The sequence below is a fragment of the Sorex araneus genome, chromosome 5 (assembly GCF_027595985.1).
Source record: "Sorex araneus isolate mSorAra2 chromosome 5, mSorAra2.pri, whole genome shotgun sequence".
NCBI lineage: Eukaryota > Metazoa > Chordata > Mammalia > Eulipotyphla > Soricidae > Sorex > Sorex araneus.
Genome location: NC_073306.1, coordinates 104,121,601 through 104,149,547, shown reverse-complemented (window position 1 = coordinate 104,149,547; position 27,947 = coordinate 104,121,601). Strand labels below are relative to the sequence as shown.

General features: G+C 44.7%; 1 protein-coding gene across 2 annotated transcripts; it reads right to left on the bottom strand.

Annotated features, from left to right (window-relative positions):
* Window positions 1-553: 553 nt before the first annotated feature.
* On the bottom strand, window positions 554-24,242 carry NRBF2 (nuclear receptor binding factor 2). 2 transcript variants are annotated; one of them, XM_004617086.3, is made up of 4 exons: window positions 24,030-24,242; window positions 10,370-10,454; window positions 6,360-6,400; window positions 554-2,080 (listed from the first exon to the last, which is right to left on the bottom strand). In XM_004617086.3, exons 1-4 carry the CDS (start codon window positions 24,057-24,059, stop codon window positions 1,358-1,360), a joined length of 879 nt encoding a protein of 292 aa, XP_004617143.1. In that variant the 5' UTR covers window positions 24,060-24,242; the 3' UTR covers window positions 554-1,357. The 2 variants fall into 2 exon arrangements, with proteins under 2 accessions (XP_004617143.1, XP_012790090.1); XM_012934636.2 differs by lacking the exon at window positions 10,370-10,454.
* Between the last annotated feature and the right edge of the window lie 3,705 nt (window positions 24,243-27,947).

Here is a 27,947-nt window from a genome sequence, read left to right as displayed (position 1 = left end):
TTCTCCCATACCTGGAATGAAATATGGGCCTCACAGTAAAATGAGACTGGGAAAATGTGACTGTATGGCCACTCAGCTCACTCTAATCAAGGAACAATTCAGCCCAATCCCTTGTCCTTGGCACCCTTGGGAGGCAATGTGGTGTTATTGGTTCATCTTTTTGTCACACCCCCCCCCCATAACTCTAAAAAATCAAGTTCACGCTTTAAACATACCCAGATATTTTGGTGTGTTTAAATGTTTATATGTTTGGTGGTTTGTACCAGATATCTTGCTGAAATCTTCAGACTCCTTGCAAAAGAACCAAACTCTGCAGAGCAGATATATGAGCACTTTCCATGAGCTAGATTAATAGTTGGGAACACATTTAACTCTCAGAACTTCTGTTTCTTTCACCCTGGCTGTAGGGAAACTGACTACAAAACACTGAAGAAATTTTTAATAGAATTTGGTCAAAATAATCATATGACCAAAATTATTCAAATTCAAGTACTCCAAACACAGAATCCACACAAAACTTGCTTTTTAAACTACTACTCACATTCAACAATGGTATAAAACACAATTATTTTATTGATTTCTTACAATCAAATACTGCCAACTAGCATTACTTCCACTCATGCATCATTAAAAACAAAAGGATTCTTTCCTTGGTATTTTCAAATGATGCAGTATACAATAAACAAAAAAGTTAGAACTTAAAATGCACCCTGATTAATTATGTAAACTGGTAATTTTTTAAAAAGCATAACTAATAATTTGGTTCCTTTCTTCATAAAATGGAAATTTAAATATTTCTCCTGATAGTCTTGAGGTTATCATTATGTTATGAGTAGTGCAAAGTGTGGCACACAGTTTCATCTAGAAAGGCATCTTACACACCTCATTAAACAAACAAAATGTGCATAACAAAATGCTTACAGTCAACAATGCATGATAGAAAGCATGTTTCAAATACAAGGCAGCTGCAAGAGCCACCATGTTTTTTTAGGTTTTGCATTATCATTTATGGCATTACAGATTAATTACACATAACATACTTTTATACATTTTTAACCCTGAATATAAGAAAAAATAATTGTTGCTTGAAAAATTATTCCAGGTAGCCATTGGTTTGTATCAGGAGAAAGTGAACCTCCAAGAGTTTAGTGTTGCCAAGTCTGGAATCATTAGCTGGAGTCGGCAAATCAGATACGCAACTTATTTCACAGTGACTGCTTTCCAACTCCTGGCAAAGCCTCTTTCCACAGTACTCCAGGTGATGAAGCATCTCTGGGATTACCCTTGCATGTGGTCTTCCCTTTCCCCCCTCCTCTGGATAATCTGTACTTCCGTATTATTCATCTTCTCACATCTTCTATGGCCTTTCGTCATAATTATTCATAAATCCTTTAAGAATATCCTCAGATAGCTCCATAATGGGAAGTTCTGGAGATGGAAAATCCAAGGGAGGAAGATTGGGGATTGGAATGTCCTTGGCTTTCCCCGTGTTTGCTGCAAACTTCTGCCAGGTTGAGGAGGCTGTAGCAGTTTCAGAATGTGGTGGCAAGCTCCACAGCTCTGACTTTTCTACAAAATCAGCATCTACCTCTAACTCCTTTTCTATCGGACTTTTTAGAAGTCTGGCCTTTTCAGCCCTTAGCTGTTTGTTTTCTTTCTTTAATCTTTCGTTCTCAGCCACAAGGAATTCCACATGCCTCTTCAAATCTGCAATTTTGGTGGCCTGCTCTTCTATTATTGTTTTATCATCTTTTGGAGCTTTACTTCCAATGCAAGGCTCCGTCGGCTCATTCTTCTGCTGCAGTAAAAACAGCAGTGTGTCTGGATCCCTGTCGAAGACCCCCTGAATTTCAGGAAGGCGTTTCTCGGTAGAAGGGCTGTTCTGGAAAAGAAGGGAACTCTGGCTGTCCACATCCTCCGCAGCAGGTTTGAGAGCTACCTGGAGTTGGGCACCTGCTTCCTTGTCTGTGCTCTGCTGGGCTTTCAACCTTTCCTCCCGCTTTGCCCTCTTCCACCGCTCCTGGATAAGGAGCAGCTGCTTCAGATGACTATCCCTTTGCAGTTCCAGTGACAAATGAGCCTGTTACAGAGGAGGAAAGGTACATTTAACATTTCAAATCTTTCTAGGCAACCCAACAACTTCAATTTTATATACTGTTTCCAATTCAAGAAACCCTCCAAAAATATCCGAAACTTTTTTTTAAAAAAAGGTTTGTTTTTTTTTTATTGAATCACCAACAGTCCAGTTACAAAGTTGTTGATGACTGGCTTTCAGTCATACAATGTTCCATCACCTCCCCTCACCAGTGTACGTTTCCCACCACAAATGTCCCTAGCTTCCCTCTTGCCCTCCTCCCCGCCAGTCTGCCTCTATGGTAGGCACTTAAAAACTTTTTTTTCCTAGATAACATTCTCATTTGTAAACAAAACACCAGTCGGAAAATCAGGAGTCTCCATCTCAATACTCCCAATCAACAGGCTCAGGCTTTTCTTGGATGTGTCTTTGCCTTCTGCACTGCCATTTGCACTCAGCTGAAAGATCACAAAACCTGTCTTTATAATTTTTCAGCTAGCTAAAAAATTTTCCTGGGCTGGAGAGATAATTTCACAGGCTGAGCAAATGCTTTAATGTGGGAGACCAAGGTTCAATCTCCAGTAACTCACAGCCCTGGGTTTTGCCCCAAACAACAAAATGGTTAAGAAAGTATTTAGATATATAATACACATCTGTACTAGGTGGCTAATATTAGCAACTCTATAACCAAAGGAACATGCACTGATACCTACTTGCTCCTTGCTGGGCTCAGAGGACCATCTGAGGTGCCAAGGATCAAACCCAAGCTGGCTCTGCATGCAAGGCAACTCCCTAGCCACTGGATTATCTCTCTAGTTCCAAGATCATTTAAAGTCACTGGGTGAAAATTAAGTAGCAGAATTTTTTAGACACTTCCACTTTGCCGCGCCCGCAGCCCCAGTATGACGGAGGAAGACAAGGGAGCTGCTTTGGACACCAGCAGCCCGCCAGCAACCTGCAGTATGTGATTTGAGCGTTTCCGCCAGGCCCCCGTGCGGGGGCCCGGTATTTCTCTAGGTTTTCCCATCTTATGAGCACCATAAAAGGGTAAAAGATTGTAGTGACAGAATTTCAGGCAGAATTTTCCCTGGACTTTATACAGAAACCCAAAACCGCGACCTAATGTCATCTAATCATCCCCAATTCTTTTAACCTCTCTCTCTCTCAATCCCTTCCTCCCGAGCACAGCGCAGGGTCCTCAGCTTTCTGAGTGCAAAATGGAGACGCCGAGCCAGCTGAAACAGGATGCGCGCTTGGGAGACCCCAGGAGGGCGGGGGCGGTGACCCCCGCCCACCGCAGATAGATACTTAAACCCACCTCCCCCACTGTGCGTTCCTTTGGGCCGTGCTGTGGATCGAGCATGATGGAAGAACCCAAAAGTGCGCCCTTGGACTCCAAGCAGCCCACTGAACTAATTCCGGCACGGGATCGGAGACCCCACGGCGGGCTGCGAGAGTGGAAACCGGGAATTTTCCAATTCTTTTAACCTCTCTCTCTCAATCCCTTCCTCCCGAGCACAGCGCAGGGTCCACGGCTTTCTGAGTGCAAAATGGAGACGCCGAACCTCTCTCTAGGTTTCTCCATCTTACGAACACCATAAAAGGGTAAAAGTTTATAGTGATGTTATTTCTGGTTGTACTTTCCCTGGACTTTATACAGAAACCCAAAACCACGTGGCCGCGGCAGCAGCCGGGCGACCTAATGTCATCTTAGTATCAGCAATATGTAATGGTTCCTTTTTAATGGGTCGGACTTTTGTGGGAGATCCTAACAAGAATAGTAAGTCTGTTGCTGAAATACTGAAGGCAATCAAAGTGGAAGCCATCTCTCTAGACTGAACTAAGCTATATCCCCACGCCGGCTGAGAAGAAATATCCTTCTTTCTCGGGAAGAAACTCGGCGTGGTGTCAAACATAGTGTGATGTCCATTAAGCAAACAGACCTGGTGGCGTGGGAATGGGATATAAGGGGAAAAATTATGTACATGGAACAGCGGGACGCTGGTGGAATCTCGAGCCAGAGCCGATACCAGCGCAAGACCTTTGGTTCCAGAAACTGCTTGCAGACACTCTACTAGACTATCAACTAAGCCAGAGCCCCACGCCGGCTGATAACGGGAAATAACCATCCTCTTCGGTTTTTTTTTTTCCCCCTTTGTCAGATAGCGTGGCGATTACTAAACAGGCGTGAACTCGGTGGCGTGGGGCAAGGGGGAAAAAGAAAAGTTATGTAACAAACAGCGGGACTTAATATCTCTATATTCTTAGCAAGGGAGAACTATCAAATGCTTCCTTGGCAATAGGACTGTCTTTTTCTTTTTGGGGGGAAACCCCAGCAACGGTAGTGAGTTGTGTGTTGAAACATGGAATGTAATCGAGATAAAGTATAAACGAAGTGAAACATATCACGTACAAGGGTGGGGACTGGGGAGGTGGGAGGGGGCGGCAGATATACTGGGGGGGTTGGTGATGGAAGATGGGCACTGGTGAAGGGAAGGGTGTTTGAGTATTGTAGAACTGATATAATCCTGAGAACTATGTAACCCTCCACTTGGTGATTCAATAAAAAAAAAATTTTTTTAAAAAAAAAGAATTTTTTAGACACTTGGGAAAATTGGGGAGCCATTAAGGTGGGAAACCATTTAGATTCAAATAAGGAAAAAAGGAAAGTACAACCGGCTTCCTCTTGACCCAGTCTGCTTGTTTAGTGTGAGCCAATGTGCCCAGCAGGACCCTCAGTGCAGTTTCCACAGAACACTTAGAAATCTGAGATCATGATCACTAGAAAAAGACTCTAGGGCCGGAGCAATAGTACAGTGGGCAGGGCGTTTGCCTCGTAACTAGCTGACCCAGGTTCACTCCCCGGCATTCCATATGGTTCCCCCACTAGGGGACCGCATGGAGTAATCCCTGAGTGCAGAGCCAGGACTAACTCCAGAGCATCGCTGGTGTGACCCCAAAAAGGGGGAAAAAAAATTCTGCAAGCTATCAACAGTAGTTCTTTCTTTAAAAATAGTCTCCTTTCTGAAGAACTCTGCTCTCTCCCTTTTATTATTATTTATTACTACTTTTTTGTTGTTGTTGTAATACCCAGCAGTACTCACGGCCTACTTCCAGCTGTGTTCAAGGGTCACTACTGGCAGTGCTGAGAGACCAAACACAGTGCTGGGGATCAAGTGCTGGAGGGTCAGTCATGAACCTTAACCTCTGTACCTCTTCCCCATTTCATACAGCACATCTTCACTTAATATCACAGGTTCTCAAAAACTGCAGCTTAAAGGGGGCTGGAGTGATAGCACAGCAGGTAGGGCATTTGCCTTGCACGCGGCCAACCCGGGTTCGATTCCCAGCATCCCAAGCACCACCAGGAGTAATTCCTGAGTGTAAAGCCAGTAGTAACCCCTGTGCATTGCCGGGTGTGACCCAAAAAGAAAAAAAAAAAAAACCTGCAGCTTAAAACAATATATAATGAAAGCTTAAAACCATAGCCCAATTGATACAATAGATAAGAGTTCTTGTGGCAGGTTTCTAGTCACAAAAGCAATTTTAAAATAAAAGACCCAGGGCTGGAGAGATAGCATAGCAAGGAGGGTGCTTGCCTTGTGTTCAGCTGACCAGGTTAGATTTCTAGCATCCTATATAGTCCTTCAAGCACCTCCAAGGAGTAATGCCAGGAGTAAACCCTAAGTATCACCAGATAGGACCCAAAAACTATAATGACCTGAATAAACGAAAGACCCCAAATACTTCTGATATTAAACAATAATTTGTGGGGTTGGAGAGAGAGCTCAAGGAGCTGGAGAACACGGGCCTGGGATGCTAATACCTTCGGTTCGATTCCTGCTACTGCATGGTCCTGCACTCTAGCACTACTTGGAAAACCAAAAAATTTATTTAAATTTTCTTTTAAATTAAACCAAAAAAAACTTTTTTAATCCAGTATTTGGTATTGGTATCCATTCATTTTCCTACCCACTTACTCCAGCAACCAGGATAGAGAGTATCTTGGCATACAAGGTTTTTACAGCAAGAAGGGTCTTATCAAAGGACACAAACACCACACTCACCTGAACTGGGACAGCTTAGACACAACAGTAAGCCTAAGGTGTAAATTTTCTCCTACCGAGACAAGATCTCGGCAGGAGAAAATTTTTGCCTCATTAACATTGTCATAACAAATGACAAATTGAGGGCCTGCTGTATTTTTTTATTAGTGTTGAGAAGGACATTTTTTTTTATTTTATATACAATTTAATTCTCCACAGACATTAAGAAAGTGTCTCACCTGCTCAGACTGTGTCAGCTTCATGGCTTCAGAAAGATATGCTGGTTAAAAAAAAAAAAAAGCAGGCACATAAATAAGTAACATAATTTATGTAACTAACAGGTCAAAGAGTTTTTCATACTCATATGACAAAGAGAACTCATCTTATAAGCAATTCTGCTACAGTTATTCTGTTCCTGAAAAGAAACAGTCAACATATTTACAGAAGATTCTGAACTTTCCCAAAACTGATGTTAAAGGCAATCAAATAAAGTTACTTCCTATTCCTTCCCTGAAGGTTTCATCCTTCAAAACTTCTACAGATTTTAGCCAGGATATATTTAATATATCCAGGAGTGGATGTTTCTATCAGGTCTCCATATTTGATCCAGATTCACAAACAAAAGATTTTATAATTAATAAACAGTAGCCTAATTAGAAAAAAATGGATTATTACTCATTGGGGCTGGAGCAACTAGAAAGCCGGTATGGAGAGGCCTCACTCGCTGCTGACTCAGGCCCAACTCCCAGCATCACACACGGTCCCTGAGCAGCATCAGTAACTTCTGAGTGCGGAGTCAGGCACCACTCCCGAGCCTTCTGGGTGTGGACCAAAAACCAAAGGCAAACAAAATACCTTATTATTATGTTGGTAAAAATACCAAGGGATTTATTATTTCATGTGACTTTACATGCATGACTACCTGGACTACATCATTTGTCAAGAACTACTTTTTGTTTTAGGACCACATCTACCTGTGCTCAGGGCTGACTCATGGCTCTGCAGCCAGACATCATTCCTGGTAGGCTAAACGGACCATTTGGGGTCTGGGGATCAAAACTGGGTTAGCTGTGTGCAAGGCAAATGCCCTAGCCACTATACTATCATTCAAGCCCGAGCAGAGAACTAATTTTATTGAACTGTTTCTTAGCTATAATATACTATTGACATATTTTAAGCTGTATAGAGCAATACATCATTTATAAAGAGAATAAGTGACTGATAACTTAACAGACTTCTTCCTGACACCAGAATTATTTTCTGAGTAATCAAATTAATTACTCTAACTTAAACAGTTACTGAAAAATATCCATAGTTATCATACTTCAGCTATTGGAAAGCTTAAAGCTAAGTTCTAGGAAGTTTGTAAGAACTCATGGTGCTTTTTGTCAACTTTAATCCCTGTTCATCCCCATTTTATCTTTCTACATATTTCCTTAGTCAAATTAGATTTTGTGTAATGTACCTCTATAGGTCATTTTTTAGTAAGATTGGTATATATAACAAGGATCTAATAGATCACTCATTTCTTTTTATTTTGTTTTGGGGCCATACCTGGTGATACTCAGGGATTACTTCTGGTTCTGCACTCAGAAATTACTCCTAGCAGTGCTCAGAGGACCATGTGGGATTGAAATTTGGGATTTAACCTGGGTCAGTCACATGCAAAGCAAACACCCTTACCCCCTATACTACGACTCCAGCCTCAAATTGCTCTTTTCTTTTTTTTTACATGCCAGGGGCTGAACCAAGATCCTCCACACATATGCAAAGGTATGCACTCTTTGTATGCTCTCTACATCCTGATCCCAATTATTCCCAAGTCTGTTTTGCTGGCAGTACATAGAAGAAAATGTGGTGCCAGGGGCAGAACCGAGAGCTGAGCATACAAAGCACACACTCCAGTCCTTTGAATTCTGTGTCTGGCCCATAATTTCCATGGTTGCTTGTCTTTCCTTGCTTTGTTCTTTTGGTACCTCCCAAGCAGTACTAAGGTGTCCTGAGAACAACTCAGCAATATTCAGCCAACTGGCCATCCAGGTCAATGTGGACTGAGGACATGAGAAGATAATGCTGCTCAGGCCCTGAATAGTCTGAATTATCTACATATCCATCCCTTGCATTGTGTTTGCCTATTATATTCATTTTCTTAGCAAATGGAATGATTTTTTTTTTTTTTGCTTTCTGGGTCACACCCCGCGATGCACTGGGGTCACTTCTGGCTCTGCACTCAGGAATCACCCCTGGCGGTACGCAGGGGACCATAGGGGATGCTGGGATTTGAACCCAGGTCGGCCGCGTGCAAGGCAAACGCCCTACCCGCTGTGCTATCACTCCAGCCCCTGGAATGATTTTTTAAAACTGGACACCTCCCTTTATAGAACTTAAAGCTACAACACGCAGAAGAGGGCAGTGAGTTCCCAAAGTATGAAGAATTCAAAGATACTGAAATTTGTATTTATAAAATCTAACTTTAAAACCAGTACCTTGGGCTGGAGAATATAGTACAGTGGGAGGCGTTTGCCTTGCACGCAGCTGAGCTGGGTTCAATTCAACATCCCATATTATGACCTCTCCCCAGCCCCCATATAACAATGCCAGGAGTGAGCCCCTAGTGCAGAGCCAAGAGTAACCCTGAAGCACCACAGGATTGTCCTCAAAACAAACAACAACAAAACAACAAAAACAGTATCTACAGTTGGTATTAAAAGCAAATGAAAAGAAACAAAATCTTCACTATTTAGATTCAAACAGTGCAAGCTTAATGCAAATGCATATATGCAGCAAGATACTCGTCATCACAATAAAGAGAGATCTACTCTAAATCATTTTTATCTCATTTTCATGAGACAACCCAAGTCGTTCGCAACCAAATACAAATACTGTAACTCGAGGTCTGCACGTTTTTTGACGTGTTCATTCTGAGCAACCAATGGTTAGAATAATTTTCCCCAATTAAACCTCTGCTGCTTTCAGTTTCTGGGTCACACCTGGCACACCAGGACTTACTGTTGGCTCTGCTCTAACTCCTAGAGGGGATAAGGGAACTATATGAGGTGGGAATCAAATGAGGGTTGGCCATGTGCAAACCACTATATTATCTCTTTAGCCCCAACCCAAGAGACTTTTCTCTCACGATGCCCAACCTTTGGAGGTGTATGACTTCTTGAACTTTTCCTGCTCCAAATACAACGTGGAAAAAGAGATACCTCCTCTTCTGTGCCTCCTGCCAAATGTAGGCAGCTCTTTCCTGAGTAACTTACTCTCTCAATTTATTCAGGAAATGGGTGCTGGGGCCAAAGCAATGGAACAGCAGGTAAAAGACTTATCTTGCACACAGATGACCTGGATTTGATCCCCACCACCTCCCCATCATTTGATCCCCTAAGACCACCGAAGAGACCCCTGAGTGTAGAGCCAGGAGTAACTCCTGAGTAATACCAGTGTGAACCAAAAACTGAAAAGAAAAAGAAAGCTCTCTAGAGTCCCTACTATGCGTTCAGCCCTAACTATGAAAAGCCATACGTCAATGAAAAATTAATCATTTAGAACTTTTTTTCTGACATAAAAAGCCAACAATCCTGTATTTTGCATTCTTGAAAGAAAACTATTACCAGAGAGGAGAATGGAAGCTGGGAATACTGGTGAAAGGAAGCTGACACTGATGATGGTTCTGAACACTGAAACTATTGTGAACAATTTTATTAGTCACAGTAAAATTAAAAAGAAAACTATTATCAATATAATACTACAGAATCTATACATCTCGGTTACAGATAAAATACTCAGAAGAAAAGCTAAAGTAAGACCACAGGAACAGTTTAAACCAACCTGGCAGTTTAGCATTTTAGAAAGCAACTCAGTAAAAATGAAGTGGCTAGAATTCTTTCCAATGAACCTAAAATGGCTAAGTACTTTACAATTCAGGCACTGTTCTGACTATTAAGGGATCCTCAGTCTCAGAAAGCTATATCCAAAAATCAATTATAAACATAGCAATATAATATCCTTGGTTTAGAAAGACAAGATTGGGAGAAACTGGGAAATACAAACTCACTTGGAAAAATAAATTCAAGTTGATTTTTCCAGTAGATTAACAGTTTCATCCTTACGAACATAAGGTAGCATATCAGTATTAGTCTGACCCTCATCATTATTAGTGTGACTTTCATTCTAAAATGTATTGAGAAATACTGGATAAAGAAATGCTTTCCAGTTTGACGTGGAATTTCTTTAAAGGAATACTCACCAGCAGCCTTTTTATGACAAGAAATAGCTTCTTCGTATTTCCCTGCAGCTAATAGACGATCTGCCTGTCTGCTCTGTTGATGAGCCTAGAAAACAAGCATTCCATAGTTCCTCTAAATAAGACAGTAAGACAGTAAACAAGCATGATCATAAAAACAAACCTAAATATCTATGTTGGGGGCCAGAGAGACAGTACAGCAAGTAAGCCTTGCTCATGGCCAACTCAGGTTTGGTCCCCTGCACTCAGGTTCCGTCCCAAGCCCAGCCGGAGTGATCCTTGAGCAAAGCCAGAAGCCCTGAGCACCACCGGGTATGCCCCTCCCCGCAAAAATTAATAAATTTCATTTTAGTGCTGGGAACTGAATCCAGTCTTCATATACACCCAAATATATGCTTTACTAGGCTACATCCTTGGCTCTGAAAAAGCTTTAAGACAAAGCTGGGGGGTGTGTGTGTGTGTGTGTGTGTGTATAAAACAAATGCCCTACCCTACCACCCCCTTGCCTCAAAATAAGGCTGTTTTTTGGTCACAAACCAAACCATTAAAGTTCTGGAGCAGGGAAAATAGCACGGGGTTAATAATGCATGTCCAACCTGGATTACTGGTTCCAGAGCAATGCCAAGTGTGATCCTGGAACCATCCCCCAAACCCTGTCCCATACTCCCAAACACACACACTCCCAACACTTAAGTTCATAGGCTCTAGTACTGAACCAAAACCCTAGTTGGCCAAGTTTATGTCTGAGTATCACCAGGAAAGGCCCCCTAAGTACTGCCTGGCAGCCTCCCACCCCAACAACCCAAACCATTAAGACACTACAACTGGGGCACCTAATGGGTATTGAATCACAGAATCTGAAATGACTGACAATATCTCAAAACTTTACTAATAAGCTATTCAAAGTTAACATCAGGCACTTTTAGTGCCTCAATTTTCAAGTCTTCAAAGATTAACCAAGAGTTACAAAGAATGCAGTATTTTCTCAATTTTCAACAACCTTTCAACAAATTATTTTGTAAATTTTCATGACTATGTAACTTTTTTTTTTTTTTTTTTTTTTTTTTTTTGCTTTTTGGGTCACACCTGGCGATGCACAGTGGTTACTCCTGGCTCTGAACTCAGGAATTACCCCTGGCCGTGCTCAGGGGACCATATGGGATGCTGGGATTTGAACCCGGGTCGGCCGCGTGCAAGGCAAACGCCCTACCCGCTGTGCTATCTCTCCAGCCCCGACTTTGTAACTTTTAATTAAAAATAGAAACTTTGGCCCTCGGCCCAGATAAACCTGGAGCCGCTGAGCGCGAATCAGACCCTCTGCGCCTAAAGATTTTTGATTCCAAAGATGTAACACATTCGGACATCCAGCGCAGCATCCGATAGCGATGCACTGGGACACCAAACTGGGCTACAACTCTGTGCTGCCAGGGGGTGGATTTTTTTTCCTCCCCACCCTGTCTTCCTGCATGGAAAGCGGCAGGCTGGCGGCACCCATGTGGCAGGCGCCATCTTCTGTGACTCCAAACCCACAGGTATTCAGATTTTACTTTGGGGGCTCCCAGGAACTCATGGGAAGGGGGCGTAACCGGCACGCCATCGGCCCAGATAAATCCGGAGCCGCTGAGCGCGAATCGGACCCTCTGTGCCTAAAGACTTTGAATTCAGAGACTTCTTACAGCAATGCACTGGGACTGTGAGCTGGGCTATGTAATTTCTGGCAGAATTTTCCCTGGACTTTATACAGAAATCCAAAGGCAGCGTCCGCGCAACTTAACATTTATAATTGTCAGCAATGTGAAACGGTTCCATTTGAACAGGTCTGACTTGGGGGGGAAACTCCAAATAATAACAGTAAGTTTTTGTTGAAATATTGAAGGTTTTTAATGTAGCAGCCACCTCTGGACTGTGAACTAAGCAAAAGCCCCATGCTGGCTGACGCGGCGTGGCGTACACCATACTATGAGGCGCAGGAAGGGGGATGAGGGGGGAAAAGAAAAAAAAAAAAGGGAAAAGGAAAAAGAAAAAAAAAGAGAGAGAGAGAGAGAGAGAGAGAGTTATGTCAACTATAGTGAGTTTTGTGTTGAATTATGGAATGTAATCAAGGCAAAGAAAAAATGAAGTGAAATTCATTAGTTATACAGTAGGGGGTAGGGGGTGGGGGCGGGGGGTATACTGGGGTTTCTGGTGGTGGAATATGGGCACTGGTGAAGGGATGGGTGTTTGAATATTGTATAACTGACATATAAACCTGAGAACTCTGTAACTTTCCACATGGTGATTTAATAAAAATTTAAAAAATAAATAAATAAATAAATAAATAAATAAAAAATATATAAACTTTGGGTCCAGAGCATAGTCCAGTGGGAAGGGCACTTGCCTTGCGTGAGGTGACCAGGTTCAATCCCCAGTATCCTATATGGTCCCCTGAACACTGCCAAGTGTGATTTCTGAGTGCAGATCCAGAAGTAGCCCCTGAGCATTACTAGGTATGACCCCAAAACTTGAATAAAAGAAAAAACATATAAGCAGCATGCTAGGAGGATAACTTCAAAGGCTGGACTGCACACTTGACCTGCAAAAGCTCTAGGCTGAATCCCTGGAGCAGCACAGTTCCTTCCAGCACTGCTGGAACAACTCCCAAGCACCTTTTGCTACCCCTGTACACAGCAGCCCCTCCTCTCCACCACCCCCCATATCACCTAGAGCAGCAACCAGCAATAACTTTTAAAAATATATTAATAGGGGCTGGAGTGATAGCACAGTGGGAGGCATTTGCCTTGCATGCAGCCAATCCAGATTCAATTCCCAGCATCCCATATGGTCCCCTGAACACCACTAGGAGTAATTCCTTGGTGCATGAGCCAGGAGTAACCTCTGAGCATTGCCGAGTGTGACCCAAAAAGAAAAAGAAAAGTAATAATAATAATTTAAAAAACACCAAAACACCACTTGCTGGAAATGTGGAAGGTAAGCTCAGTTCTAAACTGCTTATCCAGATATCATAGCAAATTCAGGATAATCTTAAAAATAGCCTAATGAGCAAACAGAAAATATAGTACTAGTGATCTAAGAACTCACACTAACATGGCACCGCAAAGAACCCCAGAAACCAATCTCAAAAACATGTATCATAACAAGAATTCAAAGTAATTATAATGAAGAAACTCAAAGTCAACAACTCAGAAAAGTGAGTTATATATCACAGAAAAACAATTCAAAAAACAGGGATAAAACAGATACAGAAGCGGGATCTTTATATAGAAATTAATTTTCAGGATATAAAGGGGCCAGAGAGATAATACAAGAGAGGTTAAGAGGTGCTTGAACTGAATGTAGGATGTGTCAGTTCACTCCTCAGCACCCTCATGGTCCCAAGCACCAAGGGGAGTGACTCTGAGGTCACCCCCTGGAGTAACACTGGATGTGGCCTGGAAACAAAAACAAAACAAAACACTCGGTTATTTAAATGGTCTATCATTAATGTAAAACAAGATGAATGGGAAAGATAAGGAGCAGGTAACAGATAAAGGTGCTGATCACCAGACTTTCAAACTTCCCTAAAGAAATTCCACAAGCAATGACATTCAAAATTCTCGAACATGAGGGGGCTGGAGCAATAGCACAGCTGGTAGGGCGCTTGCCTTGCACGCGGCCAACCCAGGTTCGATTCCCAGCAGCCCATATGGTCCCCTGAACACCGCCAGGAGTGATTCCTGAGTGTAGAGACAGGAGTAACCCCTGTGCATCGCCAGGTGTGACCCAAAAAGGAAAAAAAAAAATTCTCGACATGAAAATTACCAGCCAAATTCTCTATCCTGCAAAATTCTAATAACTTTACTGGTGGATGCCCTCTTATAACGTACCTTCAATACGAATAGACCTTAAGAGTGAACCAGTAAAGAGAGCTCTGCCCGCTGCTGTAGCCTAACCATGTGACAAGCACTCCAAACAACAAACTCATGCAAAAAATCGGAAGAGTAGATAAACACAAATTTCCTCAAATATAACAGGTATATGAAAACGTGTTTGCCATCACAAATTATGAGGAAGACGTAAATCAAAACAAGGAGATTATCACCTCAGAATAATCTTAAGCGGTCTAACAAAAAGTACAGAAATAAAGAAATAAGGTAATAGTGCAGCAGGAAGAGCACCTGGACCTGGGCTGATCTCAGTCATCCCATATAGAGGCCCTATGGTCCATCCATCTATCTGTCCAGCCATCCGTCCATCCCACTGTACATATCCCCCCTCCTACCATGCCCCCATCCTTGGCCAGGAGTGACCCCAAGTGCAAAGACAGAAGTGTGGCCCCAAAACAAACAGTAGAGAAACAAGTGCTAGCAGGGCAGGGGTGGAAAACAACTTACTCATTGCTGGTGGGACTATTGTTTGTTGTTTGGTCCAACCTCTTTGGAAAACAGTTTGGAGATTCCTCAAAGGAGCTTACATATCATCCCACAATTCCACTCGTGGGCATCTACCCCAGGAATACAAAACTAGGGGCCAGAGAGATGGCACATGCCATGCATGCAGCCAACCTGTTTGATCCCCAGGATCCCATGTGGTCCCCCAAGCACCAACAGAAAAGGCCCCTGAGTGCAGAGCCAGGAGTAACCCCTGAGCCATGTGTGGCTCCAAAACAAACAAAAATACAAAAACATTCATTTGAAAGAACAAATATACGCTATGTTTGCTGCATTATTCACAACAGTCAAGATCTGCAAACTCCCATGTTCACACATGAATGGTCCAATATACACTAAGGAAAACTACTCAGCTATGAAAGGACAGATTAGGAAAGACAGCAACAGATGTTAAGGTGCCTGCACTTGCATGCAGATGATTCAGGTTCAATCCCCACCAGCTCATATGGTTCCCTGAAGCACAGAGCTCCTGAACACCATTGGCTATGGTCCAAAGACAGCCTTCCACACACCCCCTCCCCATGCCCCACAAAAAAAACTTGTTACAATGTGGATGGAATTTAGGTTGTTATACTAAGTGAAGTGAGTCAAAAACAAAAAAACAAAAACAGATGATCCTGCTCATGTGTGGAGTATAAAGAAATAAAGAGATTAGACAATCTGCAAAAGAAACAACCCTGAAATAAGGTCAACAGAGCTGTGATGTAAGGATTTTTTAGAGAATGAAGGGTCCTTGAGACAATGGAAGATGAATATGTACACACTGCTATTACTATCATAAGTGATTTATCTTCAATGTTATACAAAATGTGTCATACAAAATGCACTGATATCTCCCTTTTACAATCAAAATTAGAAATAATGTTGACCTGTCCTGTTTGCAAATCATACTCAGTATAAAATATGTTAGAAACAAAAGCAGAAAGTGGTACTTTCACTAATGTAGGATGCTCATGTTTTCCTTCTATTTCTATATAAAAAATTTTAAAGATATCCTTTTCAATTGTTTCTTCTTACTGTTCAAATAGCAATTAAACACATCTTCTCTAAGTCTCAATTAATTCCTGAAAATAATACTGAGTAACAACAAATGGTGGGTGCACTTAAAATGAATTTAATCATAGAATCCTGGATAAGTCAACACATATGTTCTAAACACAAGAAAATCATCTAGTGCACAAAAATGACAGGTCTTTTAAGAAAAAAAAATTCATGTGAAGAAAGTTCATATACAACCAGTTATGATCAACATTTGTCTAACGATTGTGTTCTGATACTATATGAACCTCTGACAATATGTTAAGCAAAACAATCAAAGATTTAAAGGAAGGGGATGAATGATACGAATAAATCTACAAATGCCTTTACCTTTCTAAATTTTGAAAGAAGTCCCACATGGGTGGGACAAATCTAGAGATGCAAAGTACCTTACAACTATGGGTGGCACAGAGCCAAAGATAGAAAAGTAGTTATGGTACATGCCTAGCAGGTGAGAGAAAAATGATTAAGGTGTAATGATGCCCAAAGCATCACTAGATACACCCCTGGAGGACCCTGAGCACCCCTAGAATAGTCTAGGTAATCTCCAGCGGCAAGCCCCAAGCAGCACCACATCCTCGACGTCACACTAAACCATCAGCCACCTAGAGAATCTCAGGTCTTCAGAGAAAACACTTGGGAAATCCTGGCTCAAAAAATACTAGGTTAGCGCACAGTGCAGACCCAAGCTCTCATAAAATGGGGGTCTAAGATGGTACAGCAGATGGAGCATTAGCTTTGCATGTGTCCAACATGGGTTCAATCCCCGGAACTCCTTACGGTTCCCTGAGCCTGAGCCCCACACTGACAGGTGTGCAAGATCCACCCCCAAAAAGAGAAACTGTGACTCTAGTCTCAAATCCTGCTGTCCCACTAAACCAAATTATTTATCCTTGCAGAGTTATTTTCCTCACTGGTAAAATTAGTGGAATGGATCAAATTTGTTATCAAGTTTTAAATGAGGGTATAAATCACCTGGAGCTTTGCTTAAACTGCAGGCTCAATCAGTATTCTGTTTGAACAGAATCAAATTCTGTTCAATTTGATATTCTAACTGGAAAGAAGCTGAAACTGCTGCTTCACGGACACACCTTTAGAAACAGAAATGAGATGCTCTCTAGGTTTACTTTACTCAAAACACTGTCTCCATGATCTGTTTCCCTACTATAATCACTTGCTTCTTTGAATTACATTTATAAAGTCTCCTATTTACACACCATGCTCCACAATAACAGATTAAATTTTCAGAACACCTAAGAACAAAAATTCTCAAATGTAAGAACAGGACCTCAAGGCTTTCCTGCTCCTCTAAAACCTCCCCAGGAGAGGTCCAATCTCTGATCATACTGTCAATACATGAGTTACAATCCATTTAAAAACACAGGCCTCCTTTAGGTCTTATGGTACCAGTGATCAGACACCCTACTTAAAAAAATAAACAAGTTGGGAGTGGGGGGCGTGTGAGGAATATATATATTCCAGGGAAGAAGGTGGGTGCAAACATGGTCGTGTGGTGTTAGAATTGTAAAGGTTAAGATTAGGTGTATGGAGGCAGGCATTCTGGTGAGCAGCGCGGCCCGGAAAATGCTCCGGACCCGAATTGGGGCCAGCAACACCGGGGGGCCGGAAGGAGGAGGTGCCACCAGCACACCTTCTCCAGATGGAGCCCTGGCGACAATGCACAGCAACTAACACGGCTCCAGGATTCGGGACTGGGACACATCCGAGCTTATGCGGCCCGCGCGTCCTTTTTTAAAACCTGAAAATAGCCTTTCCGGCCCTGCGCGAGATCGACCCCGGAGGCAACTGAACCACTTTGGACACGAGCAGCGCCCCCAAAATGCCTCCAAACTGTGTGCTCGGAGCTTCTGGCCCAGGCGCTGCCGGCGAGTGATGCAATTACCAAAAGAATTTTCCTTGGACTTCATATAGAAATCCAAAACCGTGCGGCTGCAATAGCAGCTGCGCGACCTAATATCTCTTGATTGTCAGCAACGTGTAAATGTTCCTTTTTGGCAGGGCTTAACGTGGGGGGAAACTCCAAACAATAGTACTGAGTTTTCTGTTGAAGGGTAAAAGATTGTACGGATAGAATTTTAGGCAGAATTTTCCCTGGACTTTATATAGAAACCCAAAACCGCGTGGCCGCGGCAGCCTAATGTCATCTAATCATCAGCAATATGAAATGGTTCCTTTGTAATGGGTTGGACTTTGGGGGGACCATAATAGGGTTAAAGTTTGTAGCGACGTGTAATTTCTGGCTGTACTTTCCCTGGACTTTATACAGAAATTCAAAGCCGCGAGGCCGCTGCCATGGCCGCGCAACCTATTGTCATTTAATCATCACCAATATGAAATGGTTCCCTTTTAACGGGTCGGACTTTGGTGGGAAATCCTAACAAGAATAGTAAATCTTGTGCTGAAATATTGAAGGCTACCAAAGTGGTAGCCATCTCTATAGACTGAACTAAGCCATATCCCCACGCCGGCTGAGAAGAAATATCCTTCTTTCTCGGGAAGAAACGCGGCGTGGCGTTAACCATAGTATGATGTCCATTAAGCTGACACGGACCTGGTGGCGTGGGAATGGGATACAAGGGAATAAATTATTATGTACTTGGAACAGCGGGACGCTGGTGGAATCTCGAGCCGGGGCCGATACCAGCGTATTACTTTTGGTTCCAGAAACTGCTTGCAGACATTCTACCAGACTATCAACTAAGCCAGAGCCCCACACCGGCTGATGACGGGAAATAACCATCTTTTTTGGTTTGTTTTCCCTTTGTCAGGCAGCGTGGTGATTACTAAACAGGCGTGATCTCGGTGGCACGGGACGAGGGGGGAAAAAAATAGAAAAGTTATGTAACAAACAGCGGGACTTAATATCTCTACATTCTCAGCAATGGAGAGCCATCAAATGCTTCCTTGACAGTGGGACTGTCTTCTCTTTTTTGGGGGGAAACCCTATCAACAATAGTGAGTTATGTGTTGAAACATGGACTGTAACCAAGATAAAGCGTAAACAAAGTGAAACATCACTTACAAGGGCGGGGACTGGGGGGGATGGGAGGGGGCGGGAGGTATAATGGGGTGGTTGGTGATGGAATATGGGCACGGGTGAAGGGAAGGGTGTTTGAGTATTGTATAACTGACATAATCCTGAGAACTATGTAACCCTCCACATGGTGATTCAATAAAATTTAAAAAAAAAAAAAGATTAGGTGCATGAACCACTTGGCTCCCAGTTGTGTTGGAGCATGGAGTTTAAATAGGAGGCTGAATAAATGTAATTCAAAGAAGCAAGTGATTATAGCAAGAAAACAGATCATTGGGGCCGGAGCGATAGCACAGCGGGTAGGGCGTTTGCCTTGCACGCGGCCGACCCGGGTTCGATCCCCGGCATCCCATATGGTCCCCCAAGCACTGCCAGGAGCAATTCCTGAGTGCAAAGCCAGGAGTAATCCCTGAGCATTGCTGGGTGTGACCCAAAAAGCAAAAAAAAAAAAGAAAACAGATCATGGAGCTTCTGCTTCACAGACACATTTTAAGAAACAGAAACTAGATCCCAGCACCTCCTACAGCCCCAAGCCTAGAAGTAGTGATCCTTGAGTACAAAGCCAGGAATAAGCCCCAAATACAGCTGAGTGTTACCCCAAAACTACACATACACACACGTGTATATATACACGTATATAAATGTATATATATATATACACATGTGTGTATGTAGGTATGTATGCATATGCACAGTTCCTATGTTCTTAGACACTCAGCAAGGGCAAAATCTCTTAGAGCTTGCCTGCCTAAATTCAAATCATAGCTTGAGGGGTGATTAAGTACTGTGCTGACCTGGGTTCGATCCCTGACAACCCATATGACTTCCTGAGTCCACCAGGAGTGATCCCTAATTGTAGAGCCTGGAAAAAATCATGAGCACAACTGGGTGTGGTCCAAAAAAACAAAAAATAAAATTAGTGTGCTGTGAAATGAAATCAGCAAAAGACAATAAAAATAAGCGACATGCCAGGAATGAACACCCCCCACAAATCAGTAAGACAATAAAAGAACTGGAGTTCACATCAAAATATTTCAAGGTAGGTGGGGATTGTAAGGACTGTGCTCTAAGCTGTGCGCCAGAAGGGCTCAGAGGAACATGATGTGAGGGATCTAACAGGGGCCCACCACATGAAAGGACTTTAAACACTGTACTCTCTCTCTCTCTCAGACCCTAAATTGCATTTTTTTAACTAAACATATAGGCAGATAAGGGTGGGGAGGGTGGCTGGGGGGGACATTGGTGGTAGGAAATATACACTGGTGAAGGGACAGGTGTGGAACATTGTATGACTGAACCCCAATCATGACAATTTTGTAAATGTATTTCTCAAGGTGATCCGATAAAATAAAGATATTAAAAAAAATAAATTTAAATCACACAGTAGGAGCCTGGCAATGGCTTTACTGCTAAAGTCTGTTGCTAATAAGGGTCCATGAGTTCAATATTTAGAATCTTGCTTTCAGATCCAACTATCACCACTTAATCTATACCCCTATCTTCACCGACACCACTATCTTCACCCCTAAAATGGGAGAGCTCTTACAGCTAACAAAACAAAATAAATAATACATGTAAAGTGCCTGATGCCAAGTTCAGCACTAGCAATTATTGGATAGTGCTTATTGTTCTACCACCTTCCTCTGAAGTGTTTTCAGTAAGCTCAGCCTACTTTGAGAACAGATTTACCTTGAAAATTGTCAGGCTGATTTACCAGCACAGCCTGGTCTCAATCTGGCACTGCCAACGGTAGTCCTATTAGATCCCAGCAAATCTTGTTAGACTCCCTTGCATAACGATTTTTTAGTTTGTTTTTGAGACACACCTGGCAGTGCCAAGGGCTTACTCCTGGTTCTGTGCTCAGGATCATTCTTGGAGAGATGGGGGTCCATACATGGTGCTTGGAACTGAACCCAGGTTGGCCGCATGCTAAGCAAACACCCTACCCACTGTACCATCTCTCTGGCCCCAAAAGCAACATTTGAAAAAATGTGAAATAGAGCAAAAGCACAAAATGCTGACGGGAAGCCTAGAGTTCTATATAGGTAATAAACATTACTAATGAAATGTCTCATTTCATTGAAATAAAATGAGTATATTAAAGTAGAAACACTGCTGAAAAATGGTATCGGAATGGGAATGGCAAGGCAGTACAATGGGTAAGGCACTTGCCTTGCACAAGGCCAACCCAGAGTTTGATCCCCAGCACCACATATGGCTCCCAGCACCACCAGAAACGATCCATGAGCGGAGCCCCGGAGAAAGCCCAGAGCAGCTGGATATGGCCCATAAGACAAAAAAAAAAAAATCTAGGGCTGGAGGGATAGTACAGTGGATAAGGCTCTAGCCCTGCTCACAGCCAACCCAGGTTTCACTCCCTGACACCCCATGTGGTCCCGGAGTCTACCATAAGTAAGCCCTGAGTACTGCCTGGTGTGGCCCCAAGCCTCCTCACGCCATCTAAATACCCATTAACCGTGGTGATCCCGAGTCACTAATCTAAGTAATTTCTCTAGCCTTTGCTTATTTATCTGTAAAACTGGCATGCAGTTCTTTGGAAATTTTAAAGATATTCTAAAGATATGATTTAGTTCTAGAAACAAAGTACAATGATCTTATACTAACCATAAACGTCACTAGGAAACGCTTGTGAGGGGTGTGGTTGAATGGTAAAGCTGGACAACCATAGAAGATATAGTCTTTTACTAAAAAACCCACTCTCCTAAAACTGAGTGAAAACAAACTAAATTGTTCAAGTAAATGTTAATGTCTGGCCCATAGTTATATTCTAGGCCAGAAGACAATTCTTCCCATCTAAAATGACTTAACTCAATATGCCAAATTTCTGATACTTGCCCGCCTAAATCTCATGACAAGATAATGGATTTATGCTTCACTGCTTCATCTTCACAAGACTTCAAAATTCTCTCAACTGGTACTGCACTTTTTAAGCAATTTTTTCCTAAACTGGTGTTTCTGCTGTAATGCAGTTCCCTAGATCTGAATTTTCTTCCTGCGCCACTCAGAGTAGTGGGGTATTTGGCAGGGTTACACTGATTGTCAAAGTGAAGCTAACTGCAATTGATCCCATGGTTATTTTGCAAGGACACTTGAACTTTGAAGCGCAGAGTAAACTTCTAATTATTCTCAAAAACAGCCCTGTGAAGTTTCAGTATTGTCATGTTTTATCTGCAAGCTCTATCTCTTAAATATCTCTTAAAAACAAGAAAATCCTGGGAGCTGGAGTGACAGCACAACGGGTAGGGCATTTGCCTTGCACGCGGCGACCCGGGTTCGATTCCCAGCATCCCATATGGTACCCTGAGCACTCCCAGGGGTAATTAATGAGTGCAGAGCCAGGAGTGACCCTTGTGCATCGCCGTGTGTGATCCCCCAAAAAAAGCAAAAACAAGAAAATCCCAGTTTCCATATTTTTAAAAAATACACAGATTTAGTTTAATTCTTCAGTGTAACCAACTCTTTCCAATGAGGGCAGGGTTTAACTGATAAACTGGGGGAAGGGGAACATTCGTTACAGGGACAGAGGAAGATGGGACAGGGGACTAATCAGAGCAACTAACCTATAGCCAATCATTTAGGAATCACAGTTTTAGGTTCTAGAATCTTTTCGGACTCAATCAAGTCCAAACCTTCATTTCACAAGTGAGACTTGAAATTAATGAAGGTGCCAGAAAGAGAGACCCAAGAGCTAGTGTACAGGTTTTAGATGCCAGAGGCCCCAGTATTATCCCTGGCACCACCTCACTGGAAGTAGTTGCCCCCCACTCCCACCCTTACCCGGCCCCTAGCACCGAAAGGCATGGCCCAAGTCTCACCCCTACCCCCGAACCCAAATTAAAGGTGCATGGCTTGTTTCAAATGAACTCCTACACCGTGCTATATAGAACAGATACTACCAGTATCGTTTAGATACTAATAATACTTTTTACATCCAATGACTTTTCTTTGCCGTACCTGGGGTGAACCCCGGCTTGTGTTCCAATACTGCGTCCAGCTGCACCCCTGGGGATCCACTCACTTTACTCCTTCCATCCTCCCACCCACCCGCAACCACACCGACGGGCACGCAAGAGTGGCCCAAGGTCACGCAGCTATTCGGTGCCAACAGCAGAATTCAAAACGAAGTCGTCCGGCTGCTGAAGCTCCCTCCGGACCCAGGCTCTCCCGCTTCCAAGTGGACCGGTTTCATGAACCCTGCCCGGACGCTTCCGAACCGCACCGGCGGCCCGAGTTCCAAGCCGAGAGGCTAAGGGTGCAGCCGACTTTCTTCCGCAGCCAGCCCCCTCCTTGCCATCCCGCCCCCCAACACCACGGAGCTGCAACAACCCGTGCGAGCCCCCTTCCTCCAAGTTCCCGCCTGGGCGGCTGGGGAAGCGGAGCCGGGCCGTGGGCTGGCCCCCGCCCCCGAATTAAAAACAAGAAAGAACGTCCAAGGCCTCTCGGTCGTCTGACCTCCGCCCCCCCCACCAGGGGGGTCTCCCGGTGGAAGCGCTCCGGCGGGCGCGTCTCTGCTTCTGCACGGGTGTCCCCCCCCGCCCCGAAAGGCCTCGACACCTAACGGGCGCGCCGCTCCGTCGCTGCAACGCCTGAAGCCCAAGTTTTCCCCCGCGGGCCGCGAACGGGCGCGGAAAGAGAGGGGGAGCCGCGGGTCCCCCGCGCGCCCGGAACTTCGGGGAGAAAGGGAGACTTCGCCTCGACGGCGCCGGCGCGGGAGCGAGGGAAGGGGGCGAAGGGCGACGGGGTCCGGACCCCGGCCCGGCCTCCGGGCGTGACACCCCGGCTCGCTGCCCCCGGGCGGAAGGTGGCGACGTGGCGCGGGGAGGCACTTCCTCCACCCCGGCCGGAGGGCGCCCCTCGCCCGCGGCTCTGCAACTGGGGGTGCGGGGGGGCTCGGGGGGCTGCTCCGGAGTCGCAGTCTGCAGCAAGCAGCCCCGAGCCCTGGCGGGGGCCCACGCCGGCCCAGGCGCGCCACCCCCGCCCCGCGACCCCCCGACTGTTTCGGCCCACCCCCGCCCCACTCGTCCCGGGCCCCGGACGGGCCCGGCGGCGCGCGGAAGACGCGCGGCGACTCCGCAGGCAAAGCCGTCCGGCGGCGGACGCCCGCCCGCGGTGGGCCACTCACCAGGTTGAGGGGTCCTTCCATCACTTCCATAGACCCCGGGGCAGGCCTCCGGAAGGGGCGCGGCGGCGCCGGGGCACATGGAGCTGACGGGCTGCAGGAGCGCGGCGCCGGGGCTCACGGCGGCCCGTCTCAGCGCCCCGGGAAGCAGCGGCGGGCGCGCCGAGAGCAACAACCACACCACTTCCTCCTCGGGCGCCGCGCCGCGGCTGCGCACGCGTCATGACGTCACACGCGGCGGCTTCCAGGTGGGACGGGCGCGGGGCGGGGCCGGGGAAGACCCGGCGCCCCGCGACCTGCCGCCGGCGTGCGCGCGAAGCTCCCCCGCGGCCTGGGCGTCGGGGCCGCCCTCGGGGCTCCCGTGACCCCGGGGAGCAGCGGACCCGCCCGCCTGGGAGACTGGAGAAGGACGGCGGGCTCCTGCCGGGGCCTCTCCCCCTGCCTCGCCTCTGCCAGAGGCGCTCCCTGAAGCTCACCCTGGCTTGCTCGCCCAGCCCCACCTTCCTTCTCGGACCTGCTGGGATGTTTGCAAAAAGGAAAACTGGAGCTAGCCGAACCGGATTCTGGACGGCGCCCTTCCCCCACCCCAAGGAAATAAACAAGCCACCCCACCCCCACCCCCAAGGAAATAAACAAGTCGGATTAAATGCGCTCTCCCCTTCAGCAGACTTTTTTTTTTTTAATTACTTAGATGGTAAATCGCCAAGTCTAATTTGTGGTCCGGTTCGCGAGTTTGCGTCAGATGACTATGATAAGCAGGAGGCCCTGCTTCTCTCCCCTTAGCACCATGGGGGGAGTAGCCCCTTGGACACCCACAGAGTGTTGCCCAAAAAACACAGGGGAAAAAGTGCAATGATAAATATACAAAATAACAAAGAGATAGGACATCTCTTTCATCAGAGATGTTGTGAAACTGTTTTCCCTTGGGACCTGAGAGATGGTATAGTGGGCACATGACTGACCTTGGCTCCATCCCTAGCATCCTATATGAGCCCTGGAGCACTGCCAGAAGCGATTCCTGAGGCAGAGCCAAAAGTAATCCCTGAGCATCAGTGGGTGTGGTGCAAAAAACAATAAATAAATAAATAAATAAAGTGAGGGAATTGATTCCCAGACCTTTTTTTTTTTTAAGTGGTTTCACTAGTTCTACACTACTTCAAGAAAAACATGAAGGGGATTTGAAAGAGATGCAGTAAAGAGGAAGATTAGATTTATGACCTTAAGACCCCACTTCAGGAAAAGAAGGGAGCTGACCCTCTAGTGTTTGGCTTTGTGTTCTCAGTCTCTGATTTTCCTCTCCACTCACCACAAAAGGTCCAAGAAGGAGGGAATTGAGGTTAGGTAGGCACCAGGAACCTTGTCACAATCCCTAGCTATCAGTACAACCCACCCTCTGAAGATCGGGGGTGTCTGGATGCCTGCTGTACCTGCTCTGTTTTAGCACTAACGTGATCTCTTAATTCACACAATCTACAGGGCCTACAGAGGCAATCAACAGGGGGAGCAGCAATGATAATGGCATTGTGAGTGCCTGGCAGTAACCACTTGTTAAGACCAATTAATGCAGGATGTCAAGAGTAGCAAGCAAGAGCCCAGGACAAAAAGCTGGCGTGGTCATGCCTGAATCACCACCACGTTTTTCAGTGGGTGTTAAGATGGTTGTGGTGGGTGATTCACACATGTCCTGGGAAGGTACATACAGGCATAACAGAGGTATACACAAAGGGTTACAACAGTGGGAGAATTGTTCACTATCTGACTAGTGCAGTAAGTGTGTGGGTGCTTACAGTTGTAATTTTTTCTATTTTATCATCTTTGAGATAAAGTGATCTCACAATTGCTGTCAGCTGAATGGCTGTCATGATAGTTACAGTGTTCTGGTAAACCTTAACCAATTTCTTTCACCAAATTTACATATTTGTGTATGCACAAGAGTAATATGGGGCAAAAATCTATTGTCTAAAGAAATATCTCTTTCACTATACATATCTTTTGGTTTTGGTTTTTGTTTTGGTTTTGGGGGTACACCTAGTGGTTTTCAGGACTTTCTCCTGACTCTACTCAGTGATCACTCCTGGTGGGGTTCAGGCACATGTTGCATGCAAGGCTGTATTATCTCTTGCTTATCTGCTATAGTATCTCTCTAGCCCTTATCTATTATTTCTAGGTATATAATTTACCCCCCAAAAATGAAGCAAAATTCTGAAGTAGGGCCCAGTCACACAGAAAATAAAAAATTAATGTTGGTCTCCTGATCCTAAGTTTCTCAGTATGATTCTGAATAACTTCTTTTTTAAAAAAAAAAAAAAACAAACCTTTTTTTTATTAGTGAATCACCGTGAGGTACAGTTACAGACTTATAAACTTCCATGCTTGCATTTCAGTCATACAATGGTGGAGTATCCATCCCTCCACCAGTGCCCATTTTCCACCACCAATGGTCCCAGCATCCCTCCCACCACCCCCACCCCGCCTCTGTGGCAGGACATTCCCTTTTGCTCTCTCTCTCCTTTTGGATATTGTGGTTTTCAATAGAGGCATTAAATGGCCATCATGTTCAGTCTATTCTGCTTTCAGGGTGTGTCTCCCATCCCAAACCGATCCTCCTAACACCATTTGCTTGGTGATCCCTTCTCGAACTAAACTACCTTTTCCCCCAGTATGTGAGGCCAGCTTCTAAGCTGTGGAGTAATCCTCCCAGTACTTATCTTTAATAATCTTGGGTGTTAGTCTCCCATTCTGTTACTTTATATTCCACAAATGAGTGCAATCTTTCAATGTTAGTCCCTCTCTTTCTGACTCACTGAATAACCTCTTTAATATATTTCTATTTACTAAACTTCACTTTACAGAAGATGGGTCAAGAGGTGGAGCGCAGGCTTTGTTTACAGGAGCCCCTGGGTTCAATGGGCATAGTGTGGTCCTGAGAACCTCGGGAACAGTGAAAAAGCAGTGAGCCTGGGCTAGCCCCTGAGCTCTACTGGGTGTGGCCTAAACAAACAAATAAGTTGATCTTCACAGTGATTATAGTTAATTATATCACTTTATTTTTGTTTATTTTGGTTTGGGGTCCACAATTGGAGATTCTTGGGGGTGCTCCTGTATGCAAAGCCTGAATTCACTCTGTTGAGTTTTCTGGCCCAGTTGTTTTTTTTTTTTTTTTTTTGCTTTTTGGGTAACACCCGGCGATGCTCAGGGGTTATTCCTGGTTCACGCACTCAGCAATTACTCTTGGCGGTGCTCAGGGGACCATATGGGATGCTGGGAATCGAACCGGGTCGGCCTCGTGCAAGGCAAACGCCCTACCCGCTATGCTATTGCTCCAGCCCCTGGCCCAGTATTTTTAAAACAGCATGAAATGCTGCAGAGAACCAGCACCATCTTGCTTCAAGTTGATGAGTCTTAAAGATTTGGGGCTGGAGAGATAGCACAGCGAGTAGGGCGTTTGCCTTGCACGCGGCCGGCCCGGGTTCAAATCCCAGCATCCCATATGGTCCTCTGAGCATGGCCAGGGGTGATTCCTGAGTGCAGAGCCAGGAGTAACCCCTGTGCATCGCCAGGTGTGACCCAAAAAGCCAAAAAAAAAAAAAAAAAAAAAGATTTGTGTCTCCCTTTTTTTTTTTTTTTTTTTGCTTTTTGGGTCACACCTGGCAATGCACAGGGGTCATTCCTGGCTCATGCACTCAGGAATTACCCCTGGCGGTGCTCAGGGGGACCATATGGGATGCTGGGATTCGAACCCGGGTCGGCCGCGTGCAAGGCAAACGCCCTACCCGCTGTGCTATCTCTCCAGCCCCAATGTGTCTCCCTTTTTCTTACAGCTCTCAAATGATCTTCATTTCCCACTAGTGATTTAACTTAAAATAAAATGTTGCAGTAAAACGTTTCTGAATGCTTTGATGACATTAAAAAAGAAAAAGA